We start from the raw sequence: 22553 nt of genomic DNA, 5'->3' as shown, positions 1-22553 counted from the left end.
TGCCTAAATAACTAAAATATTTTATTTGTTTAAAAAGTATAGCTTACCTATTAAATTTTTAGAACATAAGTTCTGAATAGTAGCACAGTATTTTTTATTTGTTATATTTAAGTGAATTTTATCTGAATGCCATCTGCACCCTAATTATAATTCATCATCATTCTGATATATATAACCAGTGGGTGTACTGAATACTATAAAAGTACTACATAATTAAGTTGATATTACTATTATCTTCGTATCAACAATTCTCTTCGAAATTTCTCTGTTATCTGCCAGGACTCCAATATAATATCTTATATTATATTTTATCTTATATTTTGGCCTTTTAAGCACTACTAACTGCATTGATCCACCTAGAGCTTGGTCTTCATCTGAATCTTTTCTCTTGCCATCCTGGAATCAAAATGAATACGGAAAAAACATTTCATTCTTCTTTGTGCTTGTGCAGCTGAAAAAATTCTAAATAAAGCGTTTTTGTTTAGTTATGACCTAAATAAATAACTGAATAAATGAATGTATGTGATTTTATACATCACATTTATTCAGTTATTTATTAGTTATTTATATAATGTGGTTTTGACACATTATATAAAGATGATTAACTTAAAGATGTTTCATTTGGTTGCAAAATTGTTGCAAGGTAGATAAACTGGCCTAAGAACAACTTACAGGCATAATGCATGTAAAGTAATCTAAGCAAAGACCAGCTATCCATCCAACCCATTAAAGGAAACATTATTTTTTTCTTTGTGGAGTGATTGCATATTGTTGTCACATTATTTTCTTTATTGAAAAGATTACACCAAGACTGTGTTCTTCTGTTTGCATGTTACGTTGAATGAAAAGTCTTGTAACTCCATATGTAACACTTTGTTCGCCTACTGAACAAGGTATTAACATTGAATGTAGAATCCTTGGGAAAGATGCAAAGCTCATTTATAGAAGAAAGTTTTATATATGAATTCTGGTTTAAGGCTAGTTCTGCATTCTTGTTATATCATCCTAACACAAATTGCATTGATGGATTATCCATGCCAGAAGTGTGAAAAATTCTAATATAAAACAGAATGAATTAAAATAAAATCATCTTAGTCCAATTTAGATTTCCAACTGTGAACCACATTGTCTCTGGCATACAGCACTTCCCCTCAAATGTTAGCCAGCCAGCATTTGTACATTGATTCAAATTATTTGATGCTTGAAACTAAACACCATTTATTGTTTGTATCACTTAAGATGGACTGAGTTATTCATTTTTAAGAACAGCAGTAAGCATTTTTTAATTTTGTTACTGAATATACATAAGGTGAACATGTGGGAAGGCTTATGTGTTCGTCATCCATGTTGATTAATTTTAACAGTATAGATGAAAATACAGACTGATAAGAAAATAACTATTAACTTATTGCTGATATTTCACTGGTATCGGTATAACAATGGGACTAGTTTGAACAATTGTAACGTGCAACACAAAGACTAAAGTCCTAATGAGGCACCATCTATGTTGAGTTTAAAAAAAAAAAAAAAAAAAAAACAGTCATTAATTTGGTCTTAAGATGCTTGTCTCCCAAATCTTTGGAAAATTTATACAGCAATACTTTGAGGTTTGGAGTATGTTTCAAGGCTTCTGTTGATTCCAGGAACAACCTACCTGACTTATAAAAGTTTCTGTGCAGGGGTATCTAAAGTATGGTCTGCTAGACCTGACTTGCCATAGCAATAGTGCCAGATGTATTTTTTATGTTCACTGAGGCAGATGTCCATAGTAAGCTTGATCACACGAACAGAGCACTTCATAGATTCCTGGATGTGATAAAGTACGTGAAATTGGCAACTCTCATCTGTTCATCCAAGAACAATCTCTCCTTTTATCACATCCAGGAGTCTATGAAGAGTGCCCTGTTTGTGAGATTGATAATTTGCAACATGCACTGATATCTCATTATACAATAGGCAACTCTCTCAGTGTGGTACTGAATAAATGACATCATCATCATGTCACAAGGAGCCTAATTTTTATTTTGTATGTGAATCCAATCCATAAAGGGCTGTTAACCTATTGTACATTAGTACTATGGACAGGCCAAGGATTACATAATCCAGAAACCTTACTCTATAGACCAAACAAGTGATGTGAAAAAGTTACCTGAGGCCTTCAAAAAAAACATAGCAGTAATTTCACTGGTTTATGAAATTCATCTTCCAGTTGAAGACATTCATAAACATCCATGTCTATGGTGAGATTGAAATCTGCTGCCTGTTAAATGGAGAGCAGATAAGTAAGATCTTCACTTGCTAACCAGGCTTGCATGGTTGGCTGAACTGTAACATTCTGTGTTAAAAATTTTGTGCCAGTAGTAATATTTATTGATACAAATAATTTTAATTCAAGAGGTGATTTAGTAATGGAACCACTTGAAAGTTCCAGTTTATTAATGGATAAGTTCTTAGGTAACTAAAAATAACACTAGGCATAAGAGTTAAGTATGTTCGCTTCAGTAAGGAATGCATTCTAGGCTGACCAATTAGCTCTCTGGGTTGAAGGAAAGTGGTTGAAAAAACAAAGGTATTAAAGATATTACAAGAGCTTTATTAAAAGACGGCAATCAGACTGGATGGGTCTTGAAAGAATGTGCAAGAGAATTACCAGTGCCCCTTTAACAAATGGAAGAAGAGCAAGATAATTCCAATACACATGGTTTGGAGCTAGGGCTGATGCAAAAAGTATAAACTAATCTTGCTCAATGTTTCAAAAAGGCTGATTAAGAATCGCGTCCAGAGGTGGTGATCACAACATTAGTATCCTATATAGAAGACAGCATGGGTTTGTTAAAGGTGGGCCCTGTTTTAGCAATCTGTTCATGTTTTATAATAGTGGCAGCAGAATCATATGAGAGAAATGGTTATATCACAATACTTGTGGATCATCCCAAAGAATTTTGGCAAAATTCCACATGTATATATTTTCTACAGACCCAAAGGAATGGGTTTGTAAAATTAACTTGATTGGAGAGTTATTGGAAAGTGAATTATTGGTGGTATTGAGTCTAAGAGAATGAAGGTGACAAATGATGTACCACAATGTTCTGTACTTCTATTACTGTGTGTGTATATTAATGATATTGGAGATGGTCTAGGGGGAGAGAGAGAGAGAGAGAGAGATCCAGTTGTTTGTTAATGATGCTAAAGTTGGGATGAGTGATAAGGGACATCTGATGTAGAATCTCTACTAGCTGACTTGAACAAACTAATTCTGTAGGCAAATGTTAATGAGGATCAGTTTAATGTTTCTAAATGTAAGATTATGGATGAAGGATGTTGCAGGCAGAGTATTATATTAATGGGAATTTTCCCCATGTAGTCAGTAAAGCTAGACAGTTGAGATTATAGCGGACAGTGCAAGTCAAAGTTTTTTGGAGTCACATCACTATGATTAAGTTTTTATAGTTAGATAACTGCACTGTTGAAGGGAACACTAACATGTAGGGAAAATTAAAGTTATTCTGCCACTTTACAAGGCTTTGATAAGATCACATCTGGACTACTGTGCACAGATATGACCATCAAGGTTCTGAAGAGATTTGAAGATGGTTGACAGGAACCAGAGTCAGGTGACCAAGATGATAACTGGCTTCTTCAAACTTTGAGCTGGTTTATGCAGGCTGACTTAAATTTTCAGAAATCTTTGAGCTGGTTGTTAAACTGATAACGGCTATAAACTGAAGAGTGGCACATACTTCAATGCACAGTAGGTAGCTTCATTTGGGTGACATAGAAAATCTGGAATGTATCTTAATCAGCACATTTTTTTTGCTTTCTCCCATCTCTACATGGCAGCCTATGCAGGGATCATCTCCACTAGCAATTTTACAGGAATATTTTCAACAAACATCCACTTAATTTTGCCTGGGCTGCTTAATGCCATTTTCATACTAAGCATCTGTTCAAAGATTTTGCATTTCTAGACTTGCTGTGAACCTAAAACGTTAATACTATAAGATGAAGTGGCCCACGCAAAATTAAGCAGATATTTACTAAAATAATGGAATTTATTTATATTTCTAGAAGTTATAATTCTCACAGAGGAAGAACGTCCCCACACACACACACACACAGTTTTTTTTTTTTTTTTAAATAGCAAGCCAGTTAAAACTTTACTAGCACAGCTCTAATTATATCAAACGTGTTCACTCTAAAAAAAACTAACACCAAAAATATCCTACTTAAACCCCATTGCACTAGTGCTATTTTAAAGAAATTCACTATGACAAACTTTCTGATATGACATTTCTTTGTCCCTTACAGGTTAACCACAATTAGTGTAGAGCATATCTTAGAAGACTGTACAAAGAAAGCAAGCTTAAGTTAGTTATTAATAATGTTGGCCATTTTCTTTTACAGGAAGTGGGTGGTGCACCAGTCCTAACAGATGATGTCAGTCTTCAGGTTTTCATGGATCATTTGAAGAAACTTGCAGTATCCAGTTCAGCTTAAATTATGAAATTAGCTGTTCCAAAGGGTAGAAGCAATTTCGTGGTCAAAAATATGCAGAACAGCTAGCTGTTTTGCGTGTTTTTTCGCTAACATCAAATTGGCATCAGTGATTTTTCAATTAGGGTACCTGTTTTGAAGATAAATGTCATGGATCCAATATACATATAATTCTGTGGTCAAAAATTTTCAGAACAGCTTAGCTGTTCTTGAATGTTTATGACAACAATTAAATTGGCATCAATGATTTTTTTAGGGTACTTGTTTTGAAGATAAATGTCATGGATCCACTGTACACAGTTCCTGAAAAAAAAGTTTCTTAAAAATTTATTTTCTTTAAATGAATTTATTTTAAAAAATTCTAGAATCTTTTGAAAAAACTTCTGAACTAGAAATGGGAAATTGGTTACATTTTTAACCTGATCATGTGTAAACTATAGTTGCGTACAGTAACACAGTAATTAAAATAACTGTTTATACTGTAATTATTTAATGTGAAATGTATAGTCAATTTTTATTACTAATATTGTTTTAAAAAATATGTAAAAATAAAATAAAAATAAAGATTGTATCTTGTATTTTACCTTTAGTTTGATAACAGACCAATTTACTTATGTGTACAGTATTATGTGATGTTTATGAAGATTGTATTGTAAGAAAGAAACAAAGTTTTATTATTTGAACACAAGAGCATGTGGTGTTAAAAATGAAGTAAGGATATATATAATTATTATTTACGGCATCTCCATGTCCGGAGACTCATTGCAGGAGACCCAAATATATATTATTTATATACCAAATACACTCAGGTCTCTTTTTATGCGGATTTGAAGTTATGCACTGCATAACTTCAAAACTTATGTACCATTGTACATAATGAACAGCGTGTTGCAGCACATTCTGGTGTAAGCAGTGAGTGTCTGTGAAGTTTAATGTTGCATGGGAGTAAGTGTTTGTCTTTTCATTATCGAAAGCCTAAATTTTGAACTAATTTTTATTTTAAAGATTTAATTTGGCTCAATGGAGGGGAAAAAGCACCAAAGAAAAGCAATTTCTTTGGAAATGAAAATTACAATTTTCGATCGCTTTGCAAAAGGAGAGAGAGATCTATGGTGATTGGTAAACATTTTAATTTAGGTGAATCTACTATAAGAGCAATAAAAGAATGAAGTCGCAATAAGAAAATCTCATTTCTGGCACAAAACTACCGCATTTTCCTGTGTATAAGACGCACTTTTTTTACCTTAAAAATTCATCTTAAAAATGGGGTGCGTCTTATATAATGAAGGTAAAGATTGTTTCCTCTTTTTAAAGTCATACGCACTCCCTTTTATGTTCCAAGATCTTTCTAGGCGGTTAATGGTGCAATCAAATTGATGCATGACCTTCACATGACTTTTAGCACATCATTGGCTAAGAATGGGGAGTCCCTATTCAAGTTTCATACTATCTTATCCGAGTAATTAGTTACCGATGTTTATCAGTATTGAGTTGACGTGTTGAGATATTTTGTGTTCAGTTTGATATTTCCCCGTAGATTTTAGTAATGGAAAAAAAACAGGCGACATTCATATTCTTCAAGTTACAAATTGCAGGTTGTAAAATATGCGGAAGAACACGGGAATAGGGAAGCTGAAAGACATTTTGGACCTCCGCCTACAGAAAAAATTAGAACAATTAGGTTTTTTCCAGAAAATTGCATTAAATTTCTTGGGTGCGTCTTATACACCGGAAAATACGGTAAGTGCCAAATTATCATCGTACTCAAGAGATGCTTTATTAGGAAAAAACGGAACGAGCACTTGTAATTTGGATTGAAGAATTCCTATAAATGATTATTTAATTAAACAAAAAGCTCTTTTTATTAAGAGATGAAGCAATTGGAGCCGCCTACTTCTGCTTCCCAGGCTGATGAAGAATTTTCGGCTAGCGACGGATAGTTAACTGGGTTTTTAAAAAGGAATGCACTTCATAACGTGAAGATTACAGGCAAGGTTGCAGCAGCAAATGAAGCAGCCAAAAATTATCAAGAGAAGTTAGCCAAAATTATGGATATTGTCCTGATCAAGTGTTTAAGGCTGACGAAACAGGATTGTTTTGGAGGAAAATGCCTAGTCGAACTTGCATTGCAAAGTCTGAGAAAAAAAAAGCAAGTGGGTTTAAAGCAAGCAAAGATCGAGTAATGTTGTTACTTTGTAGCAATGCATCAGGGGTTCGAATGTTGAAACTCCTAGTAAATCGATCTCTAAGACCACATGCTCTTAAAGGCAAAGATCTAAAACAGCCACCGGTACATTGGATGGCTAATACAAAGGCCTGGGTAACAACTGCTATATTTACTGAATGGTTCAATAATTGCTTTGTACCAGAAGTGAAAACATATATGAAGCAAAAAGCTCTTGATTTTAAAGTTTTATTAATTGTTGACAAAACACCAAGTCATCTGCATTTAGAACATCCAGATGTGCAAATAGTGTTTTTTCCACCCAATACAACAAGCATTATTCAGCCATTAGATCAAGGCATATTGCTACTTTTAAAAAATATTCCGTTAAGCACACTTTGATTTATATTGGATAAACTAGAAAATGAATCATTAACAGTAAATGATGTTTGGAAATAATTTTCTATTTTGAACTGTGTAAATCATGTTGCATCTGCCATCGCTGAAATAAGACCACAAACTTTAAATGCCTGCTGGAAAGCAGATTGACCTGGATGCGTTGCAAACATCTACATTATCAGCTGAAATCATTATTGGCACAGGAAATTGGTGGAGAAGGCTTTGATACATTTAGCCAGAATGATGTAGACGAATTATTTGTAGATAATGCCTTAAGTGATGATGATATTAACTTTAGATATCGTCGAAGATCCAGAAAACGATGGTGAAGCAGAAGAAAAGCCTGTTCTCCTTCCTCACCGAAAATATAATCCAAGTCTTGAACTGTACAATAAATTGGAAAATCATTTTCTTGTTAATGACACAAATTCTGAATGAGCCTTTAAATTCCAACGTGAGCTGTATTAAAAAATTAGTAAAATCACTGCAAATTTTATAATCCAAGTCTTGAACTGTACAATAAATTGGAAAATCATTTTCTTGTTAATGACACAAATTCTGAATGAGCCTTTAAATTCCAATGTGAGCTGAAGAACTATGTCTGGATATTGTGAGCTGTATTAAAAAATTAGTAAAATCATTGCAAATTTTAATCACTGATTACATTGTCAGAAGAAAAAAATCAGCACAGAACAAGGGTGAAGCTAATTCTGTTCATGAAGAACCATTGCCTTTACCATACAGATCTGATGCGCTGACTATCTCTACTGGTGATGAAAGTGATTTTGCACCAGTTCGCAAATATTGTCTAATAGCAACAAAAATTCTGATGACAAGATGTAAAAAAAAATTTTACTTTTCAATAAAATTATATGAATAAAGCTTTAAAACAAACTTAGGCATTCTTATATTCCTGAATTTTTATGCGATTTTAGGTTTATTTTAATTCATTGCTTCGGTTTTAGAAAAGTATGGAACGTATTCCTAAATTTTTCAATGTTAAGTTAGGTCTTTTTTTGTGCTATTTTTTTATATGCGGTTTTCTGTGGAACATTTTTACCACATAAAAAGAAACCCGCTGTATATTATTTCAGATGCACTAAAGTGTAAAATATAAACATGCGTGTTTACACATTAAAAGTACAGTATTTAAGGATAATTTTCAGTTGCTGTCACCCATATAGAATATTTTTAAGAATTTGCTAATAATTGCTTCAGAATAAGTTGTTTTTTTTTTTTGGTGTGTGTGTGTGGGGGGGGGGGGGGGATTGAATAATGTGGTATCATCTTGCTTGGTCTTTAGGGGGGGTTTTCTTGATTATCTAACCCTTACTCAGTCCTGACAACGAGTTCACGATCTTTTAGAGTGGAATTCACATAAAAAAAAAGATATTTTCTTACACAAAAAAAAAATTCTCTTAAATTGGCTCATTAAATTTGTTTCTTAAAATACTTTAAGGAACAAAGCATTGTGTGCTTTTATATATATACATACATGCATGTAGTACACTGCTCAGCCACAAAATCTGAAAACTACAACAGTTTGAATTTGACATCTATGAGGATGGTCTGAAAAGTTCTTGGCCATAGATGGCAACACTATCAGCAAGATTTTTTTTATTCTAAGTTGGTACATCTGTCATAACCATCCATGTGAAATTGCAAGTCATTCTATCAAGTAGTTTGTTTTCTACAGCTGTCTGAAGCAAAAATGTTGTCTGTATCCCTTGAAATGGATAAAATTGAATATCGTATGGTTATAAAATTCTTTGTAAAAGAATCCTTTCTTTTAGTTACACGGTGATCAGCATTCATTTTAAAAATTTATGGAATTTACAACCGTGTTAAAAAAAAACTTTTTATTATCCCAACATTTCGATCTTCACATTAAGATCATCATCTGGAGCATACATCAATATACAAGACAAGCTGAGTTACATTATTAACTGTAAGCTAAAGAAACAATGATTTGATCACATGTTATTCTACTGGCATCATGACCTCTAGTGAAAAAAAAAAAAATTACATCAAGCTAAATTCTATTTATGATGACACATTGTAAACAAAGGTTTAATGCCAAAAGAAATTCATTCGAAGTTCATAAAAGTTTATGGGCACTCTTCTCCTTCGTTTTTGACAATTAAATGGGCTGCCGCTTTTAAACATGGCTGTACCAGCCTTGAAGATGATGCATGTGAAGGACGTCCAAAAAGTGTAACAATACCAGAAATCATTGATCAAGTGCATGATATGGTATTGGATGACTGGAGATTCAAAGTGCATGAAATTGCTGAGACTATAGGCATTTCAAAAGAATGCATAGGATATATATTTTGCATGAAGAATTGCAAATGAAAAATCTTTGTGCAAGATCGCTGCTGCACTTTCTAACAGCAGATCAAAAATGCACTCACATGAAAATCTGAACAGTGCTTAGAGCATTTTAACAAGAATAAAACTGTGTGTCAGTTTTATTATTACACACCAGAATCCAAACAGCAGTCAAAACAGTGGACAGACGCCGGTTCCATCAGCAGGAAAGGTTATAGCATGTTTTGAGATGCTAAAGGCATTTTGTTTATTATCTTGAAAAGGGTAAAACAATAACTGGGTAATATTATTCTGATCTTTTATCAAACTAGATGAAAAATTCGTGAGAAAAGACTTGGTTTCCAGAAGGGAAAAAAAATCTTTCATCAGGACAATGCACCTGCCCACAATGGTGTTTTGGCAATGGGAAAATTAAGGGATTTGCACTATGAATCGTTGAAACATCCACCCTATTCCCCAGATTTGGCTCCCTGTGTTTTCTGTCTCTTCCCAAAGCTAAAACTCTCCTCGCTGGTCAGAGTTTTTCTTTGAATCAAGAGGTGATTGTAGCTGGGATAATGGTGCGGAAATAAATGTATTAGTCTTAAGGAGATTATGTTGAAAAATAAAAACAATTTTAAATTATTTTTTTCATTGTCAGGCTGAGAACTTTTCAGACCACCCTCATAAAATAATTTAAATGCACTCCTGACTTTATGGTTACTGAGCCCAAAACATGAAAAACATAGACTAGAGGATACTGTAGTCAGTGGCAAGACCAGGTGTTTTAGGTTTATGGTTGTTGATATAAGATGGGCATTCTTGTGATTTTCATCTGAACATCCACACGAGCAGAGGCACTCGCAGTGACTTTGTAAACACCAAGGAGGGAGCTGTTTCTTTCATAGATGGAAATCAGGAAGGATTTTGTTGATAGGGAAGAATGTAGAGACTACATCATATTTTGTCCATTCTGTTAACTTCAAAGTCTTGACTGCACCATTTGGATACTTTGATGCTAATGTGAAGGGATCTCACATTCTATTCCATAACATTCTTCAACATATTATGGAACTCTTGTTGCCCAAAAACATTTTAGACACTGCAACCAGCTTGGAGATGATGTGCTCTTGTACAGTAGTTGTAGTAATGGAGGGAGAAACATCAGTTTAACAATACATGTTTGAATGGCCTGGAGCATTGTTGCTGTGAACAAAATTCTTTTGTTTACAATAAATAAGGTTGAAATTCCTTTCTTAGAGTATTTTGACATGGTAAACAAATTAGCATCGTATTCCATGGTGCATTTGCACTCAGTAATAATATTGTTCTTTGGTTGCTTTAAATTAAGCTCTTATCTTGGAGTTGAAAATTTTGGAAGGCAAGTATTTTCAGAATGGCATGCTTTGATCCATGTTTGTTACTTGCAAGGAAGAGTGACGAGTATCTTTTTCACCATACTATAGCATGAAGACGTACAGGAATTTTGCTATGTGGATACAAGTGCATGCCGCCTTGCAACTAATCTCTAATATTTTGAATCTGTACACACTTTTAGAAGCTGAAGAAACAGTCCAGTTGTTTCTTCAGCTTCTCAGGCCTTTAAATTGTTTAAAGCTTTGTGTTGAATTACTATCTGGCACTGTGCCATACCTATCCAAACATTTAGAAAAAATTATGTTTTTGATGAAGCTATAATCTAATTAAAATTAATTTTATCAGCCTAATTTAGAATTGTAAGATTAATTGTGCTGCATGACTTGTTCCTCTTATCTATTTTAATTTCTAAACATCCTTAGGCAACTTAATAAAACTTTTTTTAATATTTGAATCTACCTTAAAAAAAAATTACATATTTAATTGTATCTTGTTCAAAACTAAATGATCAGTTCCTCTTTCATAATGCCTGTATACTCTTATCCTGAACTAGCATAAAGATATCACTATCAACACTAACATTATTTCACTATGATACTTCTAGACTTTACTTTGACAGTAACATGGTGATTTAACATTACAGTGGTGTGTACTCTGAGCTTGGTCCACTGTTATTCAAGAATTGACAGGAAATATATAGCAGGCATTCATGCTGATGATGCAAAGATAGAGTAATCAGCAATTTAACTGATATGCACCACTTGTAGAATGATCTGAATAAGTTGGACTTTAGCTGTGAAAATGGTTGCCAGTTCAATGTTAGTAAAGTTATGCACTTTTTCTAGGAAAAAAACAGACCAAATTGTAGATTTGAAGTTCAAAAAGCCACATTGCAAGTATTAGTCTCCTCATTTTTGAGATGATGCAAATAGTAGAGATTGAGGACTGACTGAGAATGTGTGGGGTGCAAACACCAGTAAAAAAAAAAAAAAAGTCAGCTAGATATTTTTCTCCTTCTCAGAGCAGTACATGATAGCTGATATGGGTAACACATGGTCTCTCTTAATGTGTTCCTGACTCAAGGAAGCTATGGTAATAAGTGACCAAAAAAAAAAATTACTCATTGGAATAATCACTACAGGTGAGAAAACTGCACAGTTTAAACATTAATTCTTGCATTTCATTTATTTACAAAGAAATTTCAACTCATGTAAAACTATTTTCTTAGTGTACAAAATCATTTTCTAGACTTGCATAACTATCTTTAAAATATACATACTATATTATCTGCTATATTACATCTGCAAAACTTTTACAATGGGACTGCATCTTGAATAACATTTAATTTGGTGCCGAATGGCATCAGAAAATTATTAGAAAAAAGGTCAAGCATAACAGGTGCCACAATATAATAAGCCCATGTCCTTTAATTTAATATCAATGAAGAAAGCGAATGCTCATTTTTTCTTCAACATCGGTTCTGTCAAGTGTACCAGAAAATTCTTCGAAAGATATCATTTGATCACCATCTTTATCAGCTTCCATAATTGTTCTTTCAGCAATACTGGCCAGCTACAAAAATTTAAAAAATTACACTATATATATTATCAGTTGAACATTATTGTGACAGTTAAGATTCTTTGAGTAATAACATGGGTAATATCACTGTATTTTGACAATGCTATGAATTGAGTCATTTGTTAGACAATGCAGCGATATATATGAAAGAAAAATAACTCATTGGTTAGAATACAGACATCTGTAAGTGCAACTATGTTAAAGATGGGAATGGTTATTATGGAAATTATTATGAAAAGAGAACAATTCTGTGTTCGTCTTCAAACCTATCAAGCATGAGTAATGATGCCTGCATAAGGAACTAGATTAGAACAAAGATCTGCAACTTGTCAAACTGTGTCATGCAAAACATGCATAATACTAGGAGTATTAGAAACAGATGAGTAGTTTGTTGCCTTAGTCAATATGCTGGGCCCTCAAATTTGTAGGACCTGGCTATCAGAAGTAGATGTACTAACAGGTATTGAGTACAGTGTTTTGATATCATTAGCAGCAGACTTTGAGAAGAGTAATCACATAATGGATTTTAATTATCCTAATATTGCTTGGATAGCTATGAAATCACATGAAAAGAATGAAATTGAATTTAGTGATCTGTTGTGAGACAACTTTCTCAAGTATTATGTGACAAAGAATATTAGATCTGATTATAGTGTTGGAGGAGGTTTTAGTTAAAAACTTAACTATTCTACCTCCAGCTGGTAAGTGATCATGTGGTACTCACTTGGGAAGTGGCTAAGTTTAAGAATGTTCTATTCTCAAAAGGTTACATGCTAAACTACAAAGCAGGAAATTATGACCACCTGAGGGATGTGCTGAATTCTGTACCATGATATCAGTTATTGGCAGCAGTGTGTGGAAAGTATTTAAATGATATATCAGAATGTGTCCCTATAGTTCAAAGAATAAATAGAGGAGTGAAATGGATGTGTAATCTAAGTAAGCAAGAGATTTGAAGGAAAAAAGTGGTGCATAAGGATTATGTTACACCCTGATATCTTAAGAATGTAGAATTCTCAGTTATCATGGTGTAACATGAAGAGCAAATAAATAAAAAAAAAAAACCTGCATTAAAGCTAATAGCTAATTTAAATGTATTATTTAAAAGAAAAGGAAATATTCTTGCATCCAATAAAATATAAAAGGTATTTGGTTGAAATAACCAACAAAAAGAAAGAATATATTAATGTTGTAATATGATATAAAAGAGAAAATTTAACCAAATAAGACAAAAGGATTAGTCATGGGAAATGGTATGTGAGAGGCTAGAGATTAAAATATTAAGTGAATTCATAGAGGAAATTTGGAAAGGGGATTAAGTTAGAGGCTAGCACAAGAAAAACAACAGAAAATCACTTAGGGTCAATTCCCGGATTGAGACTTCGTTACGGGCTCGCTGATCAAAGGACGTTTGGCAGAAAAACGCCACCCTAATTGGTCAAGTCAAGGAGGAGAGTGGAGAAAAGAAGTTAAAGAAGGTGCCGTTAGGAGAGGGTATAAAAGGATTAGAACCCCCCAACGAGGCTTTTAGACCTTTTTGGTTCTGTTCCAGGAGAGTTCTTCCCGAGCTCCTTCGTATGGGTTTCACGGTGTTTCCCTGAGTGGCGAGATTGGAGTTATATCTCCGTCATCACAACAAGGAAACAAAAGTGATCGGAATTTCGGTTCCGTATTTCCTATGTAAGAAGCGAAGAATGCCACATAGTCGAGGAAAAGAAAGCGTATTCTTTGTGTTTGAACTTCAGTGACAACCACGAAAAAGGGAAAGCTGTAAAAAAAATCGATATCCACGTTCTGAGTTGCACAGCCGTTATATAGGTGATTCAAAGTGTGTCCTGAATTACGAAAGGTTAAGACCACGTAAGCATAGTTCAATTCAAAAAGGAACATAGGAGAAGCAGATTATCGGAGAGGTTATACCAGGATACTTCAATCAGAAAAAGATAGAGGCCCATATGGAAAACTCAGGAAGGAAAGGTACTGCGAATTATATCTCGTGTTAACTAAGATTCGTCTGTAATAGTTATTATTCTAATACTAGGACTTTAGTATCTGACAGAATATATTGAAAGTAAGCTGGCTAGTGTTAATGTTATATGAGTAATTAAGTGTCCTGAGAATTTTGCATGTCTAATATATTGTATAAGAAAGTTTAAATGTCATAGTTATGTGTTAATGGTGCAGTAAATGGTTTAGTTAATCTACTTAAGTTTGGATAGTTAAATAGTGTGAACAAATGTATATGTTGAATTGTTATGGCGGCATGATCGTAATACCCATTATAGGATCATAGCCTAAATACTTGTGATAAGCTAATGTTAGTTTGTAAATATTTAGTATAGTATTGAATTGAGTAATAACTAAAATTTGAATTGTACCATGTTAAGGAATTTAATAAACCTTTTGTCTGAAATTATCCAATGTGCCACTTGAAAATTACGAACCTAATCACGCAGGAAATTATTGTGTTAAGAAACGAGATAAAGTGTCACGACTGCAACATAGTTTCACTTTCAGACATATTTTAGTTATTTCTCCTTGTTTTTGTATATAATATCTTAAACTAAATGTCCCAAAAGGCGCAGCATAATACAAATATTAGGGATACTAAGGGGAGAATTAACTTAAGTATAAGTAAAAATTTTTGGTGATATCTCGAGCATAGATAGAATAAAAATCATAAATTGGGACACAACATAAATGGCGCAGCCGACAAAATGTAGTTTAACTAATTAAATCTTAATTATAAGCTATTCACAACAAGTTGGTTTTGGTAGCAGATCAGACAACTGAGAGGTAGAAGTTTTAGTGAGTAAATTGGATGCAAGCATGACTGAACCCTCCAGTAGTTTAAGCATGGACGACAGCGAATTCTTTCGTTACATTAACCCACAGCAGGTGTTCCCACAATTTTCGGGCAAGGAGACTGATGACGTCCTAAATTTCTTTAGAAGAGTTGGAGGATGGACTGATTTTCAGTTGCTAGTCTTACTCTGAAGTAAACTGGTGGGAAAGGCTAAAGCTTTCCTATATTCTTCCCCCATTCTCAAGGAGACCCTGGATTACTCCCGATTTAAGACAGTCCTAATTTCTGAGTTCTCAAAACTGGGAAGCTTAGGACCTAACTTATGGAAGCTCCAGAGGTGCTCTCAGAAGGATAAGGAAAGTGTGGCTGAGTTCCATACCAGGTTACTGACGATAGCTAGTACCCTAAGTGTCCTTAGTGAAGATAAACCTCACTTGGACTGGGCCATTTTCCAACAATTCAGACAGGGAGTCAAACTGAGTTGAAAGAAAAAGCATTCGATAAGAGATTATCCAATTTAAGAAAATGTTACGATGTTGTAAAGGAACATGAACAAGTGCTCGGAGACCTCCGTCCAGCACATGTTCATGGGTCAATAAACATAACTGAAGAGAAGGGACAAGAACATAATAAAGAGAGCAAGACTACTAATGATCAAAAGGATTGTGAGGAAGAAAGAGAAAAATCAGTCAACGTTAATCAAGTAAACATCCATGAACAAGTAGGACTAACAAACATGGACGTACGTTCTATAATAAAACAAGAAGTGGAACAGTTACAACAGCCCTTAATAGACCGTCTGGATGCTGTACTGAAACAGCTGGCGGCAGTCACAGATAAGACTTTGAAATCATCTATCCCTCAACCAGAAAAGGCTAATGAATTAATCAGACTAGAAGTAGAAACTTTTCAACAGCCTATGTTGAACCGTCTGGATGATGTAATGCAAAAGTTGGCGGCAGTGACAAAGGAAACCCGAAGTGTCTCTACCCCAAACACAGAGAAATAATGAACAAGGAGACAGAAGGGATCCTCCTAGATGCTTTAATTGTAACAAGATAGGGCACTTAGCTCGTAACTGTTTTAGTAATAGGAGACCCTCCATGAAAAATAATAGAAATGAGTCAAAGTTTGGGCAAACTCCTCATAATTATGTAGATAGGCAAAGAAGTCATGAACAACAAAGAAAGTCGAAAATGATAATTAAGGGCAAGATACAAGGTTTGCATTGTGATGTATTGCTAGATACGGGTTCCCAGGCCTCTGTCATAATGGAACATTATTTTCAAGGAATAAAATCCCGTGTATGGGGAGGCATTTCTAAATTAAAGAGACCGATCAGATTATCGGGGATATCGACCTCAAATGTTTATGTAAACAAGAAGGTTTGAGTGAAAATATACTTACCTGAGTTTAATATGTGTGTTTGGCAGGAGTTGTTGGTCCTCCCTAGGACATTTTGCCCAATCTCACAAATCATCATGGAATAAGATTTCTAGAGAAGTATAATTTCTCATGCAACTTCTCTCATAATGAAATGTTCCTTATGGGAAGAAAGCGGTCAGGTAAAGAGAAATAATAAGGGAATCACATCGAGGCAGGATGAAAAATGAGACTAACATCATACAAAGTGTAGTCTAAGAGGAATAATGAAGAATGTATTGATAACCAGTCTGATTCTTCATTAACTTCAATATCCGGAGACTTACCTCATAACAAACGTCAAAGTGTAGAGGAAAGTAGTCAGAAAAAAAATCGCTGTGAACTTAAGAGATTTGAAAGATCTAAAGGTTACCTTAAATACTCGAGGTGGAACATGAACAGGAGACGTGAAGTAAATGTACAATCTAAGCGGCAGTTTATTTATGCCAACGACTTATGTTTTATATTCAAGCTTAGAAGGGCAATAAGTGAGTTATTAGTTTGGGATTTACCTCTTGCTATGAAGGCTGCACACATACTCACAGATTGTGCAAGATTTGTGAATAATTCAAACGAAAATGGAATTAGGTCCAATACATTACAAGATAGCAGTGTAGTCAAATGTATTCAGAAGGATAAGGTACAGAGTAACATAAGATACATGTTAAGTTTGACAGAGATAAGAGAAGGAAGCACAGCCAGTGACAGAAGGAAAAAGTTTGTCCAATCTAGATATGACTTAAGACCTAGAGAGAATGGAAAGTTCATCCCCAGAAAGAACCATATATGAGGGGGGGAACACTTTGTTAGAAAAATTTCTTTTAGAAAAAATTTTTTGTTTAAAGGGGGACCTTTGTTACACCCTGATATCTTAAGAATGTAAAATTCTCAGTTATGGTGTAACATGAAGAGCAAATAAATTAAAAAAAAACCTGCATTAAAGCTAATAGCTAATTTAAATGTATTATTTAAAAGAAAAGGTGTATTTATTCTTGCATCCAATAAAATATAAAGGTGTTTGGTTGAACTAACCAACAAAAAGAAAGAATATATTAATGTTGTAATATGTATAAAATAGAAAATTTAACTAAATAAGACAGAAATGGTATGTGAGAGGCTAGAGATTAAAATATTAAGTGAATTCATAGAGAAATTTTGGAAAGGGGATTAAGTTAGAGGCTAGCAAAAGAAAAACAACAGACTATCACTCAGGGCTGATTCCTGGATTGAGACATCGTTACGGGCTCGCCGACCAAAGGACATTTGGCAGAAAAACGCCACCCTAATTGGTCGTGAAGTAAAATCAAATAAGGGGCGGAGAAAAGAAGTTAAAGAAGGTGCCGTTAGGAGAGCAGGTATAAACGGGTTGGAAACCCCCCCCCCCACGAGGCTTTTTGGCTTTGCTGGTTCTGTTCCAAGAGAGTTCTTCACGAGCTCCTTCGTATAGGTTTCACGTAGTTTTCCTGAGTGGCGAGATGGGTTATATCTCTGTTGTCACAACATGGAAACGAAAGTGAGCGGGATTTCGATTCCGTACTTCCTATGTAAGAAGTGAAGAATGCCATATAGTCAAAGAAAAGAAAGCATATTCTTTGTGTTTCAACTCCAGTGACAACTACGAGAAAGGGAAAGAAGTCGATGTCCACGTCGCAAGTTGTACAGCCGTTATATAGATGATTCAAAGTGTGTCCTAAGTTACGAGAGGTTAAGACCACGTAAGCATAGTTCAATTCCAAAAGGAACGTAGGAGAAACAGTTATCGGAAAGGTTATACCAAAATAGTTCGATCAGAAAAAGGTAGAGGCCTATATGGAAAAATCAAGACAGAAAGGTACTGTAAAATATATCTCGTGTTAACTATAATAGTTATCATTATTCTAATACTGAACTGTTGAAGTGACCAAGGACTTTAGTATCTGACAGAATATAATGAAAGTAAGCTTGCTAACATGAATATTATATAAGTAATTACGTGTCCTAAGAATTTTGTATGTCCATTGTAATGTATAGAAAATTTTAGATGTGTTAGTGTAGTAAAAGGTTTAGTTAATCTACTTAAGTTTGGATAGTTAAACAGTGAGAATTAATCATATGTCCATGTCATATGAAATTATGTGTAGAATTTGTTATGGCGGCATGATCGTGATACCCATTATAGGATCATAGCTAATGTTAGTTTGTAAATATTTAGTATAGCATTGAATTGTACCATGTTAAAGATTTTAAAAAAAGTTGTCTGAAATTGCTGTCCAATGCACCACTTGAAAAAATACGAACCTAATCACGCGGGAAATTAATGTGTTAAGAAATGAGATAAAGTGTCATGACTGCAACATTGTTTCACTTTCAGACATATTTTAGTTCTTTCTCCTTGTTTTTGTATATAATATCTCAAACGGCACAGTATAATACAAATATTAGGGGTACTAAGGGGAGAAATAAGTATTAGTAAATTTTTTGGTGATATCTCGAACATAGATAAGAGGAAATTACTAGTTAGAATAAAAATCATAAAATGCCACACAACAGCACTTTTCATGCATTCTTTGTTGATAAATAGCAGGAAAGATTTCGGTAATATACTAAAGATATTAAGACATATAAAGATGTAACTAAGGACGTAATACCTGTTCTTCAGAAATGTTGGCTCCAACCATCATATGCAGAACTGCAAGTAATTCATCACGGGATATTTTGCTATCATCATCAAGGTCATACATCTTAAATGCAACTGCAAGAAAATAAAATAAAAATGAACTATAAGTAAAAGTAAAATAATATCAATCTGAGGGTAAGCATGATAAAATAGTACATATTCCATTTTTAACTGTCAAAAATCCATCATTAAGGTGAAAAAATAAAATAAAACATCCTTATTTTTAATATTAGCAAGTGTAATTGTGTTGACTTTTTTTTTGCTAGCATTACTGATTCTGAAAGGATTCTTTACATGACAAAAAAAAATAGCAATTTTTTTTTTCAAAAGTTGTCACAAATAAGTTGATTTTCAAACCAGTTTTAATAAATTAAGGCCATAAAATAAGAAAAAAAAAAAAAAAAAACAAATAAAGTACACAAAAATTTATATTTATGCTTACCTGAATCAAAATAATAGTTTAATTCATTTTTTTTTCTTTATGATGAAAATCATACTTACATCGCAGCTTTTCTTCACGACTATTCAACTTATTTTCCTTATTCTTTTTTATTGGGCGAAAACGAGAAAGTACACGCATGAACTGCCTGAAATTGATGCGATCATCATATGCTTCAGAAAAAAAGGCATGCACAATTCGATCACCCAAAGGATTAATAGCTAGCTCTGGAATGCGAAGAAAGTCTTCTCGACTAGTATACAAAAACAAATACCTTGCTAAGATCAAACTAAATCACATGAATATATATGTAAAAGTACTGAACATATCCAATTAACAGAGATTACAACAAGGTCTGCAAACAAGATCAGTTAAAATAAACATCTGGATTGTGATTATCCAATGTAGTACTTAATGGATCCAGAGGTTAGTTTCCTTCAAAATAAGTTATTTATAAAGCAATATCTTGTCTATTTTTACAACCACCAAACATATTAATCAAAATCTATCTCCAAGCCTTTTCCTGAATTTTGCTTTAACAAAACATCAGATTCACAGCTTTTTAAAACTGTTTCTAATGGCACTTGTGACATAGTAAAGATTATTAGATACATGTATTCACAAGACTAAAGAATAATTTTTATTATTGCAAATATTTCTGCCAGAAATTAACAAATCATCAGCATAATCACAAGGTGAAGCCAGAACGCCACCATAAAAGTGGTTATAATATAAAATCAGATTATCATTAAAATTAAAATTAACTGAAATACAAAAATTAACAAATTTAGATAAATAAAATGACCGAATGACAAATAACACACGATTGACATTTATGAGGACGAGACTCCCAAATCTTGGCAGTGGACAAGTAATCATTCTGATTTAAGTTGGGGTGGTATTAGTAGTTCTTTAGCAACTGCTCAAACCTAAACTAGCACTGATGTAACAGGTGAGTATTGAACCAGAGGATATTGTGATCAGTGTTCACTCCATGCTGAGCAAGGCCAAACATTATTTGTTATTATAAGATAGGTATTATTTTTAGCCATTTTTCTGGTTAAAAATAATAAAGTCCTGTTTTGTCCAAAGTACATGAGCGGAGGTACTCGCACAATGAACCTGATAAATACTAGTGAAGGAGAGGGGGGACTATCTTTCATGGATGTCTACTGAGAGGAGATTTTGTTGATAGGGAAAAATACAGTGACTAAATTATCTTTTCAGGATCTCTGCAATCACCTCCAAGATGGCTTCAATGTATATGTAGGGACTTGCTGTGCAGGTTCAGGATTCTTGGAGTTAGGCTTGTATGTGTGTCCAGGATGCATGCTCAGTTTCTGAAGAGTTTAGGAATTACAACATGTGTGCTCAATGTACTCTACTGAGCGCATATCTGTTCCAATTCCCAAGCTCTCCAACAAAAACTGGACACATACAAGCCTAACCCCAAAAAACCTGAGCCTGTATGGCGAATCAAGTCTGAAATCTATCTCAGATTGCAGGCATCTGAGGAGACCGCAAAGATACTGAAAAACATACGATTTAGTTCCTATATTCTTCTCTATCAACATAATCTGTTCCTGATCATCATCAATGAAAGATAAATAGCATCCTTTCTCTTCATCCCTGAGGTTTATCAGGTGCAGTGCAAGTGCTTCCACTTATGTACTTTGGACAAACAGGAAGTTCATTCAAAAAAATGACTACAAGAACATCTATCTTATATCAACAATAAACCTGAAAGAAAAATGGCCTTGCTCTGCATGAAGTGGACACTGATCACAATATCCTCTGGTCCAACACTCACCTTTGCCAGTTTAGGTTTGAGCAGTTGCTAAAGCACTAATAACACCACTAACTTAAATCAGAATAACTACTTATCCACTGCCAAGATTTGGGAGAATATCATCCTTATAAATAGCAATGGTGTGCTCCTCTACTTTATTTTTAAAATATATTTCTGTATTATTCATCTAAATTTTGTTAATTTCTGTATTTCATGTAATCTCATTTTATTATGTAACCACTTGTATGGTGGCATTCTGGCACATGTCACAGCTCTCTAAATAGAATTCATGTTCTGGCTTCATCCTGTGATTATGTTGATACATTGATAATGGCTTGTTAATTTCTGGTTGAAATATTATTTCATGATTTCCATAAAGTCACAAGATTCATCGCAGGAAGTCAACGCAAAGTCTCATCCACTGTCTGCACATTCACTACCCTCTCAGGCAATGCATTTCATGCTCCTACCACTCTCCATGCAAAAAAAACTTATTTTATGCTTTTACTCACCACTCCCCTTTTGCAACTTCCAAGGATAGTCCCTTGTTCTACCATATGAAAAATCTCAGTTTTAACACAATAACCCTTCAAAAGCTTAAAAGGTCCCAATCATATCATACCCCCCCCTTTTATCTTCTATCCACCAAACTCTCCAGTCTGCATGCGCTCAGTCTGTCCTCATAATCAACACTGTACAGTCCTAATATTTTTTATTCATTTTTGCACCCTCTCCAAGGCTACTTCATTTTCTTTAAATCCTGGTGACAAGATTTGAACACAGAAATCCAGATGGATTTCTGTGCTCAATTTGTGGTCAATATCCTCTTCAACATTGCAGCAATTCTCTTAGATGTCTTCGCAACCTTTGCAATATGACCTTGGAACTTTAAATCTCTATCCACAATCACCCCAAGATTCCTCACTTCCTCAAGTATAACTCCACCAATTGAGTATGAAGCATCCCATCTGAGAATTTCAAATTTTAGAACCTTACACTCAGCAGCATTAAACTGATATCCCCATGCCTTTGCCCACCCTTCCAGTTTATTCAAATCCTCTTGAAGAGAGTCAAAACATCAGCACTATTACTAATAAACCTACCAAACTTCACATCTGC

General features: G+C 34.1%; 2 protein-coding genes across 6 annotated transcripts in view; one reads left to right on the top strand and one right to left on the bottom strand.

Annotated features, from left to right (window-relative positions):
• The window catches only part of Sec23 (transport protein Sec23), a 410761-nt gene extending 405689 nt beyond the window's left edge, over positions 1-5072 (top strand). For all 4 annotated transcript variants that reach the window (XM_090398784.1, XM_090398783.1, XM_090398782.1 and 1 more), the window contains one exon: positions 4405-5072. In XM_090398784.1, coding sequence (XP_090254910.1) covers positions 4405-4497 — 93 coding nt within the window. In that variant the 3' untranslated portion in view covers positions 4498-5072. The remainder of the gene's footprint in view (positions 1-4404) is intronic.
• Positions 5073-11910: 6838 nt separating this feature from the next.
• Positions 11911-22553, bottom strand: part of elm (calcineurin like EF-hand protein 1 elm) — a 74246-nt gene continuing 63603 nt past the window's right edge. For both annotated transcript variants that reach the window (XM_090398924.1, XM_090398925.1), the window contains 3 exons: positions 19708-19898; positions 19178-19281; positions 11911-12316 (listed from right to left, as the gene is read on the bottom strand). In XM_090398924.1, coding sequence (XP_090255050.1) covers positions 12182-12316; positions 19178-19281; positions 19708-19898 — 430 coding nt within the window. In that variant the 3' untranslated portion in view covers positions 11911-12181. The remainder of the gene's footprint in view (positions 12317-19177; positions 19282-19707; positions 19899-22553) is intronic.

The sequence above is a fragment of the Typopeltis vanoorti genome, chromosome 10, assembly GCF_054136105.1.
Source record: "Typopeltis vanoorti isolate ZY-2024b chromosome 10, IOZ_Tvanoo_1.0, whole genome shotgun sequence".
NCBI classification, from domain to species: domain Eukaryota; kingdom Metazoa; phylum Arthropoda; class Arachnida; order Uropygi; family Thelyphonidae; genus Typopeltis; species Typopeltis vanoorti.
The sequence above is the reverse complement of the archived record's forward strand: the minus strand, read 5'-3'. Positions and strand labels throughout refer to the sequence as shown.